Source organism: Pygocentrus nattereri, chromosome 24 (genome assembly GCF_015220715.1).
Source record: "Pygocentrus nattereri isolate fPygNat1 chromosome 24, fPygNat1.pri, whole genome shotgun sequence".
NCBI lineage: Eukaryota > Metazoa > Chordata > Actinopteri > Characiformes > Serrasalmidae > Pygocentrus > Pygocentrus nattereri.
In genome coordinates, this window is record NC_051234.1 from 19753229 (window position 1) to 19769274 (window position 16046).

General features: G+C 38.5%; 1 protein-coding gene across 2 annotated transcripts in view; it reads left to right on the top strand.

Annotated features, from left to right (window-relative positions):
* sema5a (sema domain, seven thrombospondin repeats (type 1 and type 1-like), transmembrane domain (TM) and short cytoplasmic domain, (semaphorin) 5A) overlaps positions 1–16046 on the top strand; it is a 246127-nt gene that overhangs the window by 150759 nt on the left and 79322 nt on the right. For both annotated transcript variants that reach the window (XM_017696239.2, XM_017696238.2), the window contains exons 10-12: positions 5764–5968; positions 8426–8633; positions 11762–11879. In XM_017696239.2, coding sequence (XP_017551728.1) covers positions 5764–5968; positions 8426–8633; positions 11762–11879 — 531 coding nt within the window. The remainder of the gene's footprint in view (positions 1–5763; positions 5969–8425; positions 8634–11761; positions 11880–16046) is intronic.

Sequence of the window (16046 nt, forward strand, 5' to 3'; positions counted from 1 at the left end):
TGGTTATTTTGTGTGTTTTACACATAACTCAGGTAATATAATATATTAGCATGTTGGCCTACTTACGATTAGCTACAACACAGTCCAGGTTGTTAGTGAACATTTTAAAATCAGTGTTACATAGCAACTCTAAACAAAGTGCACTGCAGTTTCTCACTAGGGCGAATGAGATTTTTACCAGCATTCTATAAAGCTTGTCCAACCTTAGCAACAGTAGCTATGAAAAGGTCACATTTGTAGGTGGAGCATGAGTACGCCAACTGGTACTGACACCAAGTGTTATGTACAGACATGATGTTAAACTATAACACACAAATCAGTTTAAATCACAGTATCTACATTTGGAGTGAGTTATCTTTTCAGCCTCAGACAAGTTAAAAAAAAACATATTTGTAACTTGTAATTAAGTGATATTTATTTCATATGTGAATGAATGTTTTTGTCAAGCTAAAGTTAGCACCGTGGCAAATTCTGTCATCCCCAAGTTCAATAAATTTTAATAGAATGTAAATTAAAAAGCCGGGATTTCTCGGACAAAGTCTTCTGAACAGATATGATGAAGATGCAAATCTCGTCTTAACAGCCAAATGTGTCTCACTTCACTCGTATGTCTTTTGGCTGTTCAGTGAAGCCAAGATGTTCCTGCATCCCTGCCTTTATGGCTTCAGGTTCTCACCTGATTATTCTCAGGAAAGTGGAGTGTGCAAGGTGAATTTTTATTTTTCTGACTCCTGTCCAATTACCCAAAACACACAAACAAACCGGTTCTCTGAAGCCTTCTCTGTGTATGATAATAGCATTGAGGGGAAAGCTCAAGTGTGTTCCCACATCATTGTTTTTTTTTTTGAGCTTCTCTGTGTCCCTCTCATTAATTTGACTTCATTTCTACAGCCACCGTGCTGCTCATGAATTTATTAATAAAGCTCACACCTTATAAAACTCTACGGCAGGAAATTTACAGTGATAAGGGGGCTAATAAAAAAAGCCATATCCGTGTCCTGCCAAGTGTTGCCGTTGCTAATAATTTAACTACGACTTTCATTCTTAATTTTAACACGCTCTTCAAATTCTGTGGTAGGAATTGAAATTTCATCGAGAGGCGCCTGGGTTTTATGCGCGAGATGATGATGTGGAGGAATGTGTGTGTGTTTATATCTGTGTGCGCGTGTCAGGAAACTTAAATGATAGCGAGACGGCTAATCCTGATCCTTTTAACGTGCTCTAATTCGGTATGAGACCCGTGTCAAGCAGGGAAAGTCCAGACACTTTTCACACAGTGGGTTTTTAAAGAAAAACTGTCTGCTCAGCATGTATTTAATTTTTACACAGGATCAGCTGAATTGGAGAATCCAGTCTGGCTTTATTGAAGTCTATGGCTGTACTAGCCGATAATAGAGCTGCTGCAGCCTACGAGTAGAGAGGGAAAAAAGCCTTTCTCCTCGTAGGGGATTTCTCAGAGCTCTTTTTTTTGGTGGAACTGCACAGACCCCACTTTATCTCTGCTTCCATGACATCTTCATCAAGCATTTGTCAACGTTGGAGAGCGAAGATTTATGAGCTTCGGATTTATTGCTTCTCGTGTCGATGTAAAACTACTAGCTGTATATTCCAACCATGAAAGAGCAACATGCACCCGCACTCCAGCAAAATTATTTCTGCACTGAACCCCCACTGATTGATGCTGATTACATCGAGGCCGGACCAGAAAGCAAGAAGTTTAACCCAACTGCACCGAATCAGCAGCAAAGCTTGTGTTTTAATGGTGAAGTGATTTTTCTCTTACAATATTTCATCATGGCAGACTTGCCCTGCACAGACAGACGTGTTCATAAAGAAATAGTTCTCCCCTCACACTCAAATGTCAATCAGCCAAGATATTTTTTGTCTTGTGTTATTTAGTTTTGCACAGGAGCTTATGTTGTAGCTAATGGCCAGTATATTATCATCAGGCATTCCTTAATCTGACCTTAAACCATGTGGAGTTGTTCAGTAATCTCTAATAGGCTTGATTATGTGCTTTCAGATGACCCACTGGTATCCATGGTCTAAAGAATGTACAAGAATCAAGTGTCAAAGGGCTTACTAGTAGTAGTGTTTGTATATGTGCATACTTAAAACCTAAGCCAATTGATAATATCATGTATCTTTGACAATTTAATTTGAATGTCAGAAAAAATGATTTAAATGTTAGAAAATGCACTGTCTGCAGCTTTAAGATGCACATACAGTGAGCAATCATATTGGTCTTAGTCTTTTTGTTAGTATGTTTTGAGCGTTTTCTTTAATGTGTAGTCCAAATCAGTCTAAATATGCTGTTCAGAAAATAGCAGCACAAATGAGGATTTTTTTTTACTTACTGTATGAAACATGAACGAGAGCTTAAATGATTTTGACACTGTGGTTACATTAAATTATTAAGGCAGATATATTATATATATATTATAGATATAATCTGGTATTGTAATCAATGATATTAATAGGATACAATTGCAGTAAATGAAGCTACAATAACAAGAATCTAACTTCACAGAGTAAGCCATTTTTATTATAATTATGAATGATTATCTATTATAAATGATTTGAAAACAGTTTTGAAGTGATTTATAGGCTGGAAATACACAATATATTAAACATACCAAAAAATACAGGATACCAACAACTACAAAAGCAGGCAAACAACAACCAAACCATACCAAAAAACAGCCAAACCATACCAACAACAAAACAATACAAAAAACTCCAAAACCATATCAAAAACTAAATCATACTAAATCATACCAACAAATGCCAAATCACACCAAAAACTACTGTCATACGAACAAATACCAAATCACGCCAAAAACTACTAAATCATACCAACAAATGCCAAATCACACCAAAAACTACTGTCATACCAACAAATACCAAATCACACCAAAAACTACTAAGTCATACCAACAAATTCCAAATCACACCAAAGACTGCTAACCCTAACCCAACAACTACCAAGTTATAGCAAGACTACTAAACCATAGCAATAACTATGAATCCATACCAACACATACTATACCATTCCTAAAACTATCAAACCATACCAAGAACTAAACCATACCAGCAAACATACCATACCAAAAACAACTAAATTATTTTAACAACTATTAAATCATACCAACAACTACCAGACCATACCAAGAAAACCTAACTATTACCAATTCATACCAAAAACTACTATATCATACCAACAACTACCAAATTATACCAAGAACAACCCAATGATAGCAATGACAACCAGATTATACCAATAACTAAACTATACCAAAACTACCATAACATACCAACAAACCATACCAAAAACTACCAAACCATACTAAAACTGTCAAACCATAACAACAAAACCATGCCAACAACAACTAACAACCATAATAAAATCTAGTAAATCATACCAAAAACTACTAAACCATACCAACAACCACCAAACAAGAACTTCATGAATTGGCTCTGCAGTTTTCAGTGATACTAATCTGTAAATGCAGGCTGGGTATAAATTTCCATTACTTGTTAGTAGTGATGCACTGATAAGGTAATTGTGAGTCAATGCTGATAACCGGTATTTTTGTACATATCTAAACATTTATAAAATCTAAAGTTAAATCTACCCAGATTAGGACTACATCAAAATTTTAAAAATATAGAAAACTAATAGATATCAGTTGAATCTAACCACTCAGTCTAATGCTAATGATTAGCATTAGCATTGATTGTAGTATCACTACTAGTATCACAATGATTGTAGTATCACTCATCCTTATCTACACTAGCTGTGTAGCTCCAGTGCAAAACTAAATAAGTGTTAACTTCAGATGCCAAACATGTCTTGGCTGATTGAAGGGCAAAAACCGCCATTTTTTTGCCTTAAGGCCAAGACAGTACATTAGCATGCATGAATGCATTTCCCTACCTGAATCTTGAAATGCACAACGTATAGAAGCCACTACATATGTCACTGTCCTTTTACAGGACATGAGCAATTTCCAGCACTTTAACAGCTCTTAATCCTGATGATGGTCACGGCAGCATATGCTCCGCTCTGTGGCCACTCGCCAAATGACAGTTCAGGCCCTGAGGCTGCTCAGGCAGAGAGAATGGGGAATAAATCAGGGAAATGGACCCCCATGCCTCTCCTCCTGCCCTGTAGCGGACCCTTCACTCAGCAGCCCTCCGTGGCCCAGCGACCCGAACACCACTCCACATTACCCACACAAATAAGGCATCTCCTCTGGAGCACAGCCCTCTGACTGACTCTAGCAGAGCATTCAGCAATCCGGAGTGTCCACTGGGGGCCGGCTGGCCTCAGATTGATTTGTATGTAACAGGCACGATGAAGGATCTGAATGCAGCACTTTGCACAAAAGCTGCTGGCAATCCCAGCAGGGGAGCCCCGATCCAATGTGAAGCAACAGCATCTGAGTTAAATGAAGTAATATTTCAATACATCCGTATTGGCTGTTGCCAAAATTGACAATAGTTTTTGTGGCTGATAACATCAAGCACAATTTGTTATGTCATTTACAAAGCAAAATTCTTGTTTTTTCATAATCTTCAATCAAAATGTGATGATTTTTGCCCTACGTCTGAAGTCATGTTTCACCTTCTCTTATGATTCAGACTTCAGTTTGCACCATAAATGTCAAAACTCAGTCAAAAAAAGTAAATAAAATCCTCCTGTTAATAATTCTTTCTGTTATGGGATATCAAATGTTAACTTTGTAAGCTAATGCTGGTACATTTTCTGGTGTTGCATGATGGTTTACCTTTAGTTTTAAGCAGTGGCTCAATCAAAACTAAGCTAATCTAAGCGTTGGCCCTATCATCAGGAGATGGCAAGTTCAGTCCCTGGTGATGCTACAGCCAGTCCTAGATAGCACAATTGGCCTTGCTCTCTATGGGTGGGTAGGATGGCCCCTCTTCTCCCCCATCACTCAACGCGATGCTAGTCAGCGCAGGCATCTGTTAGCTGACATAACAGAACTGGCAGTTGGCGCTTTCCTCTGAGCACGTTCGTCTGTCCAGTGACGTTGCGTGAGCAGCAGTTCGAAAAGATGCGGTGGCTGGTTTCACAGGTCTCGGAGGAAGCGTGTTCTAGCCTTCACCCTCCTAGCAGTGATACCATTGTGTAATAGGGAGAGTCCTAACTAGCAGGTGTAATTGGAGATGACTAATTTGGGTAGACAATTGGGTAAAAAATGTAAAAAAAAAAAAAAAAAAAGACCAAAAACTAAGCTAATATTGCTGAGAATAAGAGAAACCATATAACTGCCAGTTAGCATGATGTAAGTGGAATCATGCTAGGTGGTAGCTACTAGCTGCCATTCATTGTTAGCCATTCAATTTTTCACTATGCTGGGGTTGTTTTCCCCCACTGTGCTATGTAGCACTTTCCGGCACAAACCAATGGGCATAAACCGAATCAGGTATAAGTTAGCAAAGCAGTTTGAGTGTCTGCAATGTGGAACTATTTTAAAGTGAATATAAAATTGAATTGGGCTCCTTTAATTAAAATACATTTAAACAAGTTGCTAGCTCTTGCTATTAATCTAAGTTGCTGGAATTATTGGGTGAAAGAAATAGCCAGTGTTAAAACATATATTTAAAACAGTGTTTTGAGCCTTCTTGGCTGGTTGGTGTACTTCTTTGTGGAAGAGAGAATAGATATTTTGGCTAAACTGGGCTTTAGTGAACTGGTGATTTCAAGAGCAATAATTCCCCCTTCACTTTCTCTCTTAGTGTGGTACCATAGATTATGGCTCCTATGTGAACCTGACAGAGAGGAACCTGCAAGATGCTCAGAAGTTCATTCTGATGCACGAGGTGATCCAGCCCATCGTTCCTGTGCCATACTTCATGGAGGATAATGTGCGTTTCTCTCACGTGGCTGTGGATGTGGTTCAGGGCAAAGACATGCTCTACCACATCATCTACCTGGCCACCGGTAAGCTGAATTACACCACACCTGCACTATGTGAAAAGGCTGATTTATTGTCTAATTTATAAGTAATTTATATTTCAGAAACTGCCACTGTACCTCAAATGATGACAGATGCCAAGGTTATAATGTAGGCTTAAAATGTTAAGAACAGCGTTCATATCCCCAAAGTATTAGGATACCTTAACCATTTAACCATTTGTAAAGTTCTTTACATTACTTCATAAAACATTTGACAAAATTACACACAGTAAAAATTTCTACTAAATTCGCCTCATTGTCAAAAAAGTGACCACAGAATGTCCAGTCCCACAGTCCTGAGGCCTGGTTCACAAAGCAGCCTGAGGTTGCACAGCACATCCAACAGTCCATCATTTATTACAGCTGAATTCTGTTTTCTAATATCAAGCAGGGACATGTTCATCAGTGTTTCTGATGCACATCTTGGGCAAAATTGTTTTCTGACCACAAGAAAGAAAATCACTATATTTTCAAGACCTGAAGTAACTTCTGCATTCTAAACGCACTGGCATTTGGGATGGGTGTTATTATCATCAGCGTTTGTTGACTAGTCTGCATTCTGTCACAGTCCGTAAATATATAAATGTACTTCCTACAACTCACACTTATTTCTGGGTTAGGCCATGCCCACTTTGTTCTTGTAATTTAAGAGAATGTATTGAAAAAAGTGTTCAGGAATTGTTGTTGAACTGTGTCAGTGTTGGTATCAATATCAAAATATTTGAAACGTGCCCAGCCTTACGGGTAGCACTATTAAGTTTAAATGATTAAATACTAATAATAAACATAAGTTAAAACACTTTGCTGTGACAATAATTATCTATAAATCTTAGTCTTGTATTAATGAACACATTGTAAACACTGAAGGTTCTACTAGCAGACCTGACCCTAATATTTGCTAAATATCTGGAATGTAGATGTCTGATTCCTGCTGCTAAACGGCATGAAATTGCTTTGAATTACCTGTCAAACAGATGAGACTTTACCGAGATAATGTTCTAAAATGTTTAACATCAAAACAGAAGGCCATAAGGGTTTAATAGCAGCTATTTGCTAATTACGCTATTAGCATGGATCTCGCTGTTATTTTTAGGCCCATCACACCTGTTTCTCATAGCCAGCCTTAGCTGAGGAGTCAGAGAATTTTTTTCATTCTTAGTGTGGAAGCTCTCTTAGTATAGATTCAAAACTGGATCACTCCCCAGATATCAAATATAGAATTGAGCTCAGCCAGTTTGTCTGCCCAGAGGTCATTTATGATCAAAGGCATCAAGTATAACTGATAATAAATCTCCTAATCACATCTATGGCCTTCACCCTTAACTTAAGTGTAGTCAGTCAGCTAAGACATGTTGGCTTCTTTAGTTTTATCACTGGTACTATGAGGCTTGTGGAGCTAAATAATGGAGGTCTGGACTCTGGGGTGGTCCGTCAATTGTTCTGAGAATGCCAGCATCTTCTTTCTTAGATTTTTTCTGTTTCCTTTTCTCAGTAAGAGCTTCTTAACACATCTTTTCAGACTCAAATTGAGAAACACCTGGTGGATTTTTGCAGATCTGAATCCAGAGCTTGATTTTCTCCCCTCTCTCTCTCTCTCTCTCAAAGATAAAATTGCTGTTTATCTAATGGGAGACAGTTTTGGTGGTCTACCAGGTCTTGCACAGTGGACCTCCAGTTTTGGAAACTCCTGTATTATTTTGACTTTTGTCTTCATTATGCAAGTGGAAATCTCCTCAGAAATGTCTTCTGAAAAATGAATAAGTTGTACTTACCAGCTGTTTTTGATTAGAAATTAAACAAATGAAGGCTCTCTGACTTTTGCATAGTACCATGTAAAAAATTGACAAATGACTTGTTAGCCACTTTGTGGATAGTGAGGCAAATTAAATAGAACTTTTCACTGAGTCTAAAAGTCAATGATCAATGTACTTGCAATAGTTCCATAAAACCTTTAAAACTCTATGAGACTGAAAAGATTAAGATTAAATACTCCTGGGATAATATCTCTATGTAGGTATTGAACTCAATAATCTATCCCTTCTTCATGATAATGTGAGGCCATCGACTATTCTCAGTCATATTATAGCACAGAAAAAGAGATCTCTCTTATTGAAATAGCACGAATGAGGATCCCTTTGTACGTGCCGAGTTGTAAAGGTGATTTTATTGCTAATTCCATCTTTTTCTGGCTTTTGAAAGAGCTGCGTCTGCATGAGATGCTAATGAATTCTTTCTGGGTAAAACATTCTTTTTGTGGCACAGCTCTGGTGGCAGAGTAGCTGAGTTTGGGTGACTAAAGTGAAGCGGAAAAGTGTTGTCTTGAACTTTTTAGCTGATTTCATATCCTCGTTATTAGCGTAGAGTCATTACAGATGCTCTTCCTGTTCACTTCGGCTACCATCTATCTTTATTTCTTTCTTTCTTTCTCCCTCTGTGTCCCAGATTACGGCACCATTAAGAAAGTGCTCTCTCCGCTGAATCAGACCACAGGCAGCTGTCTGCTTGATGAGATCGAGCTTTTCCCCCCCAGGAGACGGCAGCCCATCCTCAGCCTGTTAATCCTGCACAGCCGCAGCGAGCTGTTTGTGGGCGTCAGGGACCAGGTCATCAAAATACCCCTAATTCGCTGCAATTTCCACAAGACCCGAGAGTAAGTCCTGGATAGTTCATAAGCTTTTGCATTAGATTGGCGGCTTGTTAAAAAGTGGGTGGAACTGATGAGTATCTGGGTCCTTTAAAGCCCTTAAATGGTCTAAAATGTGAATTTATGGTCTTTGATTTTAAGATACAAATATAGGGGCCAATAAAAGAAAAAAAAGAATGTGTTATTGTAATGTGGTAGTGTACCTTAGATTGACAGATTCTACAAATGGAACTGTATTGAATGGATCAATGTTCTTCCAAAAGCCAGATCCCCTCACTATAAACAAGCATTCAGGCCTGTAGTGTTCTCTCTGTGTATGCTGGACATGCACTCACCCACTCGTGGAGAATATAGTGAAGCATGACTTATCTTACTAGATCTTACTATCTCTGTAGACCAGTGCTGATGGTTTTTACACCACAAACCTCTCAAATGGTCATTTATCTTTGAAATTAAATGCATTGTAATTAATTACATGGTGACACAATTCATTGGGTTTACATTTGATTGACATATTCTGAATCAACAGGTTCAAGTCTGCACTTCTGCTGTTTTGTACACACACACACACATTTTCTAAGCCGCTTTTCCCTCAGGGCGCGTGGTGGGGGGGTTGTGGGGGCTGCTGGGGCCTATCCCAGCAGTCATCAGGCGGAAGGCACGATACACCCTGGACAGGTCGCCAGTCCATCACAGGGCTTCTCTTTTGTATCTACACGCAAATGTTTATTTCTAGTGTGGTGTTTGCATTTGGAATCTATTGCTATTGACTCTCACTGTGGAGTCCAAAGATTCAATTTGTGAGATGACAATAAGCTGACAAATCAAAACAAACCCATCAGAGAGATAGTGAAAACATTATGGGTGGCCAAATGGGCTATTAGGTACATACTTATAAAGAAAAAAACACACTGATGAGCTCAGCCAACCATGGACAACACCTGTGAAGCATGACAATTCTTCCACTGGTGAAGAAAAACCCCTTCACAACAGTTGGCCAGATCAAGAACACCCTCCAGGACGTAGAAAAATCTGTGTTAGTCAACAATGAAGAGCATCAGAGAAAATATGAAGGCTTACCACAAAATGTAGACCATTGGTAAGCCTCAAAAGCAGGAAGATCAGAGACCAACAACATCTATAAAAGCCTGTACATTTCTGGAACAACATCTTATGGACAGAAAAGTATGGAGAAGGGAAGGAATTGCTTATGATCCAAACCAGACCACCTCATCTGTCAAGCATGGCGGAGGTAGTGTTATCTCCAGGGCATGTATGGATGCCAATGAAAGTGGTTCCCCAGGTACTGATGATATGACAGCCATGTACATTCTGGGGCAACTATGAATGAAAAGAGTTGTAATTCCCACACTGTTCACTTGATTTGGCTGTAAATACACTCAAATCAGAGCTGAATATCCACATTGAGCCAGTATTAATTATTTAATTTCAGCTCCAATATGCCATGATAGATAGCTAAAATAACAATAACTTTGTTGACATCCAGTTTTTTTCATTCTCATATTAAACTCAATTGATTAGATAACAGATAACAGATGACGGAACTCTCTTAGATAATATATTGTGGGATTATAATGTTGGGAATATGGGAATATAATGATTTATATATTTTTCTGTCAGACTATTAATATTTATGTATTAGTCTTAGCCACAGGCTGATATTAAATGTTGTCTTGGACCACCCTAGCCTGAGGGGCAGTGGTGAGTAATGATTGTGCTTGACATAATGCCTCCAGGATCTGTTTCAAGTGTGCTTTTCTAATCTCTGCTTGTGAGAGAGCAGACAGTGTGTGTGTGCTCTCATAAAGCAAACACTGCTCAGGACTCTCCATTTGCATGTCAATGAGAAGTGCTGAGTTCAGCGCAGACGGGCTGAATTTAGCTGAATTTAGCCTGGCGGCCTGACGGGACAGGTCAAACACGCAGACACAAAAGACGACAGCTGATGCAAATTGCTTGGCTCGAGCGAAAGATTCCTCAGCTGTAGCTTAGCACCATGTACACACATACACACATATTAGATCAATGTCCTTTACAAGAGATCTAAAGGGGGCAATGTTCTCTTTCATTTTCACCTGCTTATAGACCATGGGGAGGATTCATAAAAGCAGTGGTGGACCTTCACTGCCTCATAGACCTTCAGAGAAGTCTAATGAAAAGACTGTCATTTTGTTTTTGTTTAATAGAATATAGTTCTATATAATTCTATATAAACTCTGGAAATATTATAGTAATAATCTTTTAATAATAGTTTTGTTCAGTTATTGCAATTGCAAAGATTAGGCTACTTCTATTTCTATTCTTAGCAGCTCTGATTTTTGATTTTCTTTGACATGGCACATTCATTTTGCTCCCTAAACTGAGCTTTGGTCATTAATATGTAATGCCTCATTTTTGTTGGCTTTTTGCCCAGGAGGCATACAAATACTGCAGTGGTAAGGAGAGTCTGGCATGCTGATCACCACCACAGTGAATTTATGAACAGGCCTTACTGTACATACATTGTTTCCTGTAGACACCTGCTCCTCCTGTGTTACTTTTGAAATTAAGGGTATTAATAGAGAGTTTGCCGAGTTTGAGTTCCCTCTTTGCTGCAAATAATTACATAATACTTAATTACATTCAGCAACAAGAGCGTTAGTAAAACTAGCTACTGATGATGAATGACCAATTCTGGATCACTCCAAATCATACCAAACGTATTAGATGTAGCTCAATCACTCAAGAGAACAGGTCCACTGCTTCACAGCCCAGTGCTGGCGGCTTTATACCCCTCTAGCCATTGCTCAGCATTGAGCATTCTGACCTTAGGCTTATTTACATCTGCTCAACATTATCCCTTTCTACTGGTCAGTGTTTTATCTTTTTTCAATAGAAATTATACAGGCTGTTTCAGCAATGGGCGCAGCTTAATTTACTCATTAGAAGAGCTATGTTGGACATGCCCATGTCCATCATTTTGATAGTCACCAGATTTGATGGTTTGGTTTTATCTTTTGCGTTTAACATAAGATTTTTTAATTAGCTGTCTTCTTGAATTAGACAATCTTTCTCTGTAGATGTCTATTAAGAGCTATTCTCTCTTGCTCTCTCTTTCTCTTTCACTCTTTCAGGGCTTGTGTAGGAGCGAGAGATCCATACTGTGGTTGGGATTTGGTGCTGAAGAAATGTACTATGCTGGAGGAGAGTGTGAGCATGAGCCAGTGGGAGCAGAGCATCACTCAGTGTCCAGTAAGTGTCCAGGAGATTCCAAATTATTTTGAATTGTTTTAAAGTTTATGTGAAAAAATTCAGCAAACTTTACATCCTTGGCACATTTATTTTCAAAGTGTGCCATATGATACAAACCTGTATTACAACTGTCAGAAAAACTTCAGTTTATTTATGAGTCAAGAAATTAATTTAGTAAGCCTAAAAATATATTTCAGTATATCTGATTTGGTGTTAGAAGCATGAAAATTGGGATGGTCATAATGATTAGGCTTCATGTGAATTCTTCAAGAAAATGTAGCATATACTTTTTTTGCACTCAAACCACATGTGAACACCATCTGAATTGATTGGTGCAGTCAATCAGCATTGAACTCTGCTAAACAGATTCCAGTGGACAAGGCTAGTGGCATTCGGAGTCTAGTGGCACCGCATTTACATTCTTTTAACAAACAATTTAATCAATTTAATCTCAGAAAGGTTATAGATGCTCGTCTTAAGGGGGGACAGCTGTACTGCAATATCCGAGTGTTTCATGGTGTTCTGAACAGCTGTGTGTTGCATCATCGAGACCTAGACATGGTCACAAGTGCACAGTATCAAAGACTTTCATCAGAAATATCAACAAGAACACCTAGATCTCTGCTAAGATGGCTGTTGCTAAAATAGCCCCTGTTGGACTTTTTGGACTATTGTGAGGTCATCGGCCAAGGAAAACTCTATTGCTCACACAGTGGCACATCAAAGCAAGACTGAAGTTTGCGTGTGGCCATTTAAAACATGGAGATGAGTTTTGGAAGTGTGTCCTTTGGTTTCATGAGACTAAACTGGAGCTGTTTGGGCACATGAATGTTGCTTTCAACCCTAAAAACACACTGTTCCCACAGTTAAACATGGTGCTGGAAGCATAATGCTGTGAGGCTGTTTCACTGCTTCAGGCACAGGGAACCTTGTTCGGGTACATGTGGTCATTAAGAGAGAAGACTATGTTGACATTTTGAAGACTAATGTGAAGAAATCTGCTACCAGTCTAGGTTTAGGTTACCATTGGGTCGTCCAGCAATAGCTAATAATTTTGACTTTAATTGTATGTTATAACTTACAATTAATGTACTCTGTATACTTTTATAACAAATGTACCTTCTTATGTGTTATTCATACTTACACTAGGCATAAATAACTAGTGCACTAATAACTTGTGCATTTCGTAAAGCTTATAACTACTGTATTTCCAGTAGCTTATAGGTTATAACTTGTAATATGTAATTCTCATAGTGAACTTCTGTACTTCCTACAATGTATACACTTCTTATTAACTTATTATTAAATACTTATGAATTACTTGTCTTCTTTGTAACTCTTCGTAATTACATTAGCCATAACTAACATACTTCCCACCTTCATTATAATCAACTCTAATATTCAAAAATTGATGCAATCAGCACCTTCAAATCAATGCATCACAATGCAATGATTCATTTTTAAACCACTCATGTCCTGTAAGTATTCAGCATGCATCGTTCAGCCCCTCACTGCTTGACCTGGTGAAGGAGCTTTAACAGCATCGCTGCAGATCTGGCCAGTGCCGGACAGTGATGGATGTGTCTGCTGCTTCTGCACTGCCAGCCATGTGCAATCAAATCCATCCTCATTATTCCTTACGGATTTAGGATGTTTTTATTTACCCTTGTGAAGAGTAAATAAAGAAGATCTCTCAGGAATGCTGGTAGATGCTGCTAAGAGACAGTTCAGCCCGCATTGTGTTGGTAGATATTTTATCTTAAAGGACGCACGCAAAAAATACAATGTTTTTGAGAAAAAAAATATTTTTCAAATTATTTTCTCTCACTGAAAGTTGCATGTCTCTTATTAAATTTTCAGCATTGTTCATTTTTTACCAAGATCACTAATATTGGATACCATGGAAGATGCTTACTAAAAGAACTGCTCAACATTTGCTCAGCATGTCAGAAATATTGGCAGCTGTCACACCTCCCTCTGTTGCACTACAAGAACTTGAATCCAGCACCGAGTCCACTAAGGACTCCAACTCCCATGATCCCTCTGAGGATCATGTGACAATCATACCACACCACTCCACCAATTATCTTCTCCAGATCGCCAGAGTTCTAATTATGGACGGATGTATCCCATTAACCACCCTTCTTAAGTTCAGTCAGTTTGCTAACACTTTGCAAAGTATTGCCACTGTGTCCGCACATGCCTACTAAGCCTTCCAGATCTGTTCTGCTACTTTGTGTATGAACCGTTGTTTGTCTCTTCTTTTTGCCTTTCGGATTGCCCTTGAATTGTTTGATTTCTCCTGCCAGTATTTGACCCTGTTTTCCCGTTTTTGACCAAGCCTTTGCCTAGCCCTTTTGTTTACGTCTGCTCTGCCTGGTTTTGACCATCGCTCGTTTGACTTCCATGTTTTTGCCTAGCCCCTTTTATTAATAAACACTTCTCTCTGTTTTACGTGCGCCTACCTGTTCTGTTAAGCATTTTCACATAAGCGCTGAAAAAATCTTTTTAAAATATATATTAAAAATTTTAACTTTAATGTTATTTTTTTTAACCCTAAAGTCCATGTTCAGTACATTTCATTTCTTGTCTAAGAAATGAAAAAAGTTCAGATAAACAGCTTTTTAAATCTAATTTACTCAGGGGTCTAAAACTTTTGCACAATACTGTATTATATTAATAACTTTCTAAGGGATTGATAATTGATTGTAGAATGTGACGTCTACTTCATTGATATTTGAACCTCTATATTTACATATAAATATGATTTTTTCAAATTGAAAATACATTGCAATGTTTTTTATATTTGTGATAAATTGACAATGTATTCCAACCACTCCATTCAGGGCTGCAACAACTAATCAGCATGATCAATGATGATAATACAAAAATGAATTGAAAATGAATAGAAATATCAATTAGCTGGATTGATAGCATTTATGCATCCCATTGTTGATTGTGTTTTAGCCTCCTGTCCACATGACCCCAACCTGATGACACTCTAACTGTAGACTCTAACTGTAGTCATTTCTCCTGCAACACTCACCTCATTCTCTCAAAAGATCATTATTGCAGTTCACCATTCACCAAATCTCAGGCAGCTCTGATCATGTCCAGGTTTGGCTGCTTAATGAAATTGTAATTATCTCTTTCTCTGAGTGTAACAGTTTTAGAGTGAGCTCTGCCAAGGCCCTGCATGGTTTCATTTTCTGCCGTCTGTTTGGCACAACGCACCTCATGGCATCGGTCACTCTGGCAGAGCACACATAGGCATGACTCACATAGCCTTTGAAGCTCATTGTCCAAAGCCGAGCTTGATAAATCATGTATGTCTGCTACCTGACTCTCCTCTTGGGTTTGGTATCATTGACTTTTTTTTTTTTGCAAATAGACAGTGACACTGTACAACTGACCATTTGCAAAATTTGGAGAGACTTCTCTCCAGATTTCAGTTAAGGCTACCTAGTAGCATCCAAAATACATATGATAACAGAGTGCAACAAAAGAAAATAAAAGCTGTAAGAGAAATGCTTGTTTTTTGTTTGGAAACATGAGTAGCACCCACCAGTTACTGATTCTTGTACAAGTCTTGTACCTGAATATACACTATATGGCCACATGTATGTGGACACCCCTCTTAATTATTGAGCTCAGGTGTTTTAGCCACACCCACTGGTCATTTTAAACAGAATATACTTCCAACTTTGTAGTAATAGTTTAGGGAAGGCCTTTTCCTCTTCCAGCATGACAAGAAGGACAATTTTGTTGTTTAGGAACTCCAGTGGCTGTAGAGAGCCCTGACCTCGACCCCACTGAACACCTTTGGGATGAATTCGAACACTGACTGCGAGCCAGGCCTAATGCTCTTTTGACAGAATGGGCACAAATTCCCACAGACTCACTCCAACATCTTGCTGAAAGTCTTGGGAGGCTAACTCTGGGAGGCTAATTCTGTATTTATGCCAGTGATTTCAGAATGGGATGTCCAACAAGCACATATACAGTCATGTGAAGGAAGAGTTACACTCCATGAAAAGTTTATACCACTTAAGTATATTTGGAGCTACAAATATCAGGTCTTAGTTTAAACAGTGTTGACAGATAAAGGTGCTATACTTTAACAAGTGACACTTGGAATGAATATTTTTACAATACTTCCTGTACTGC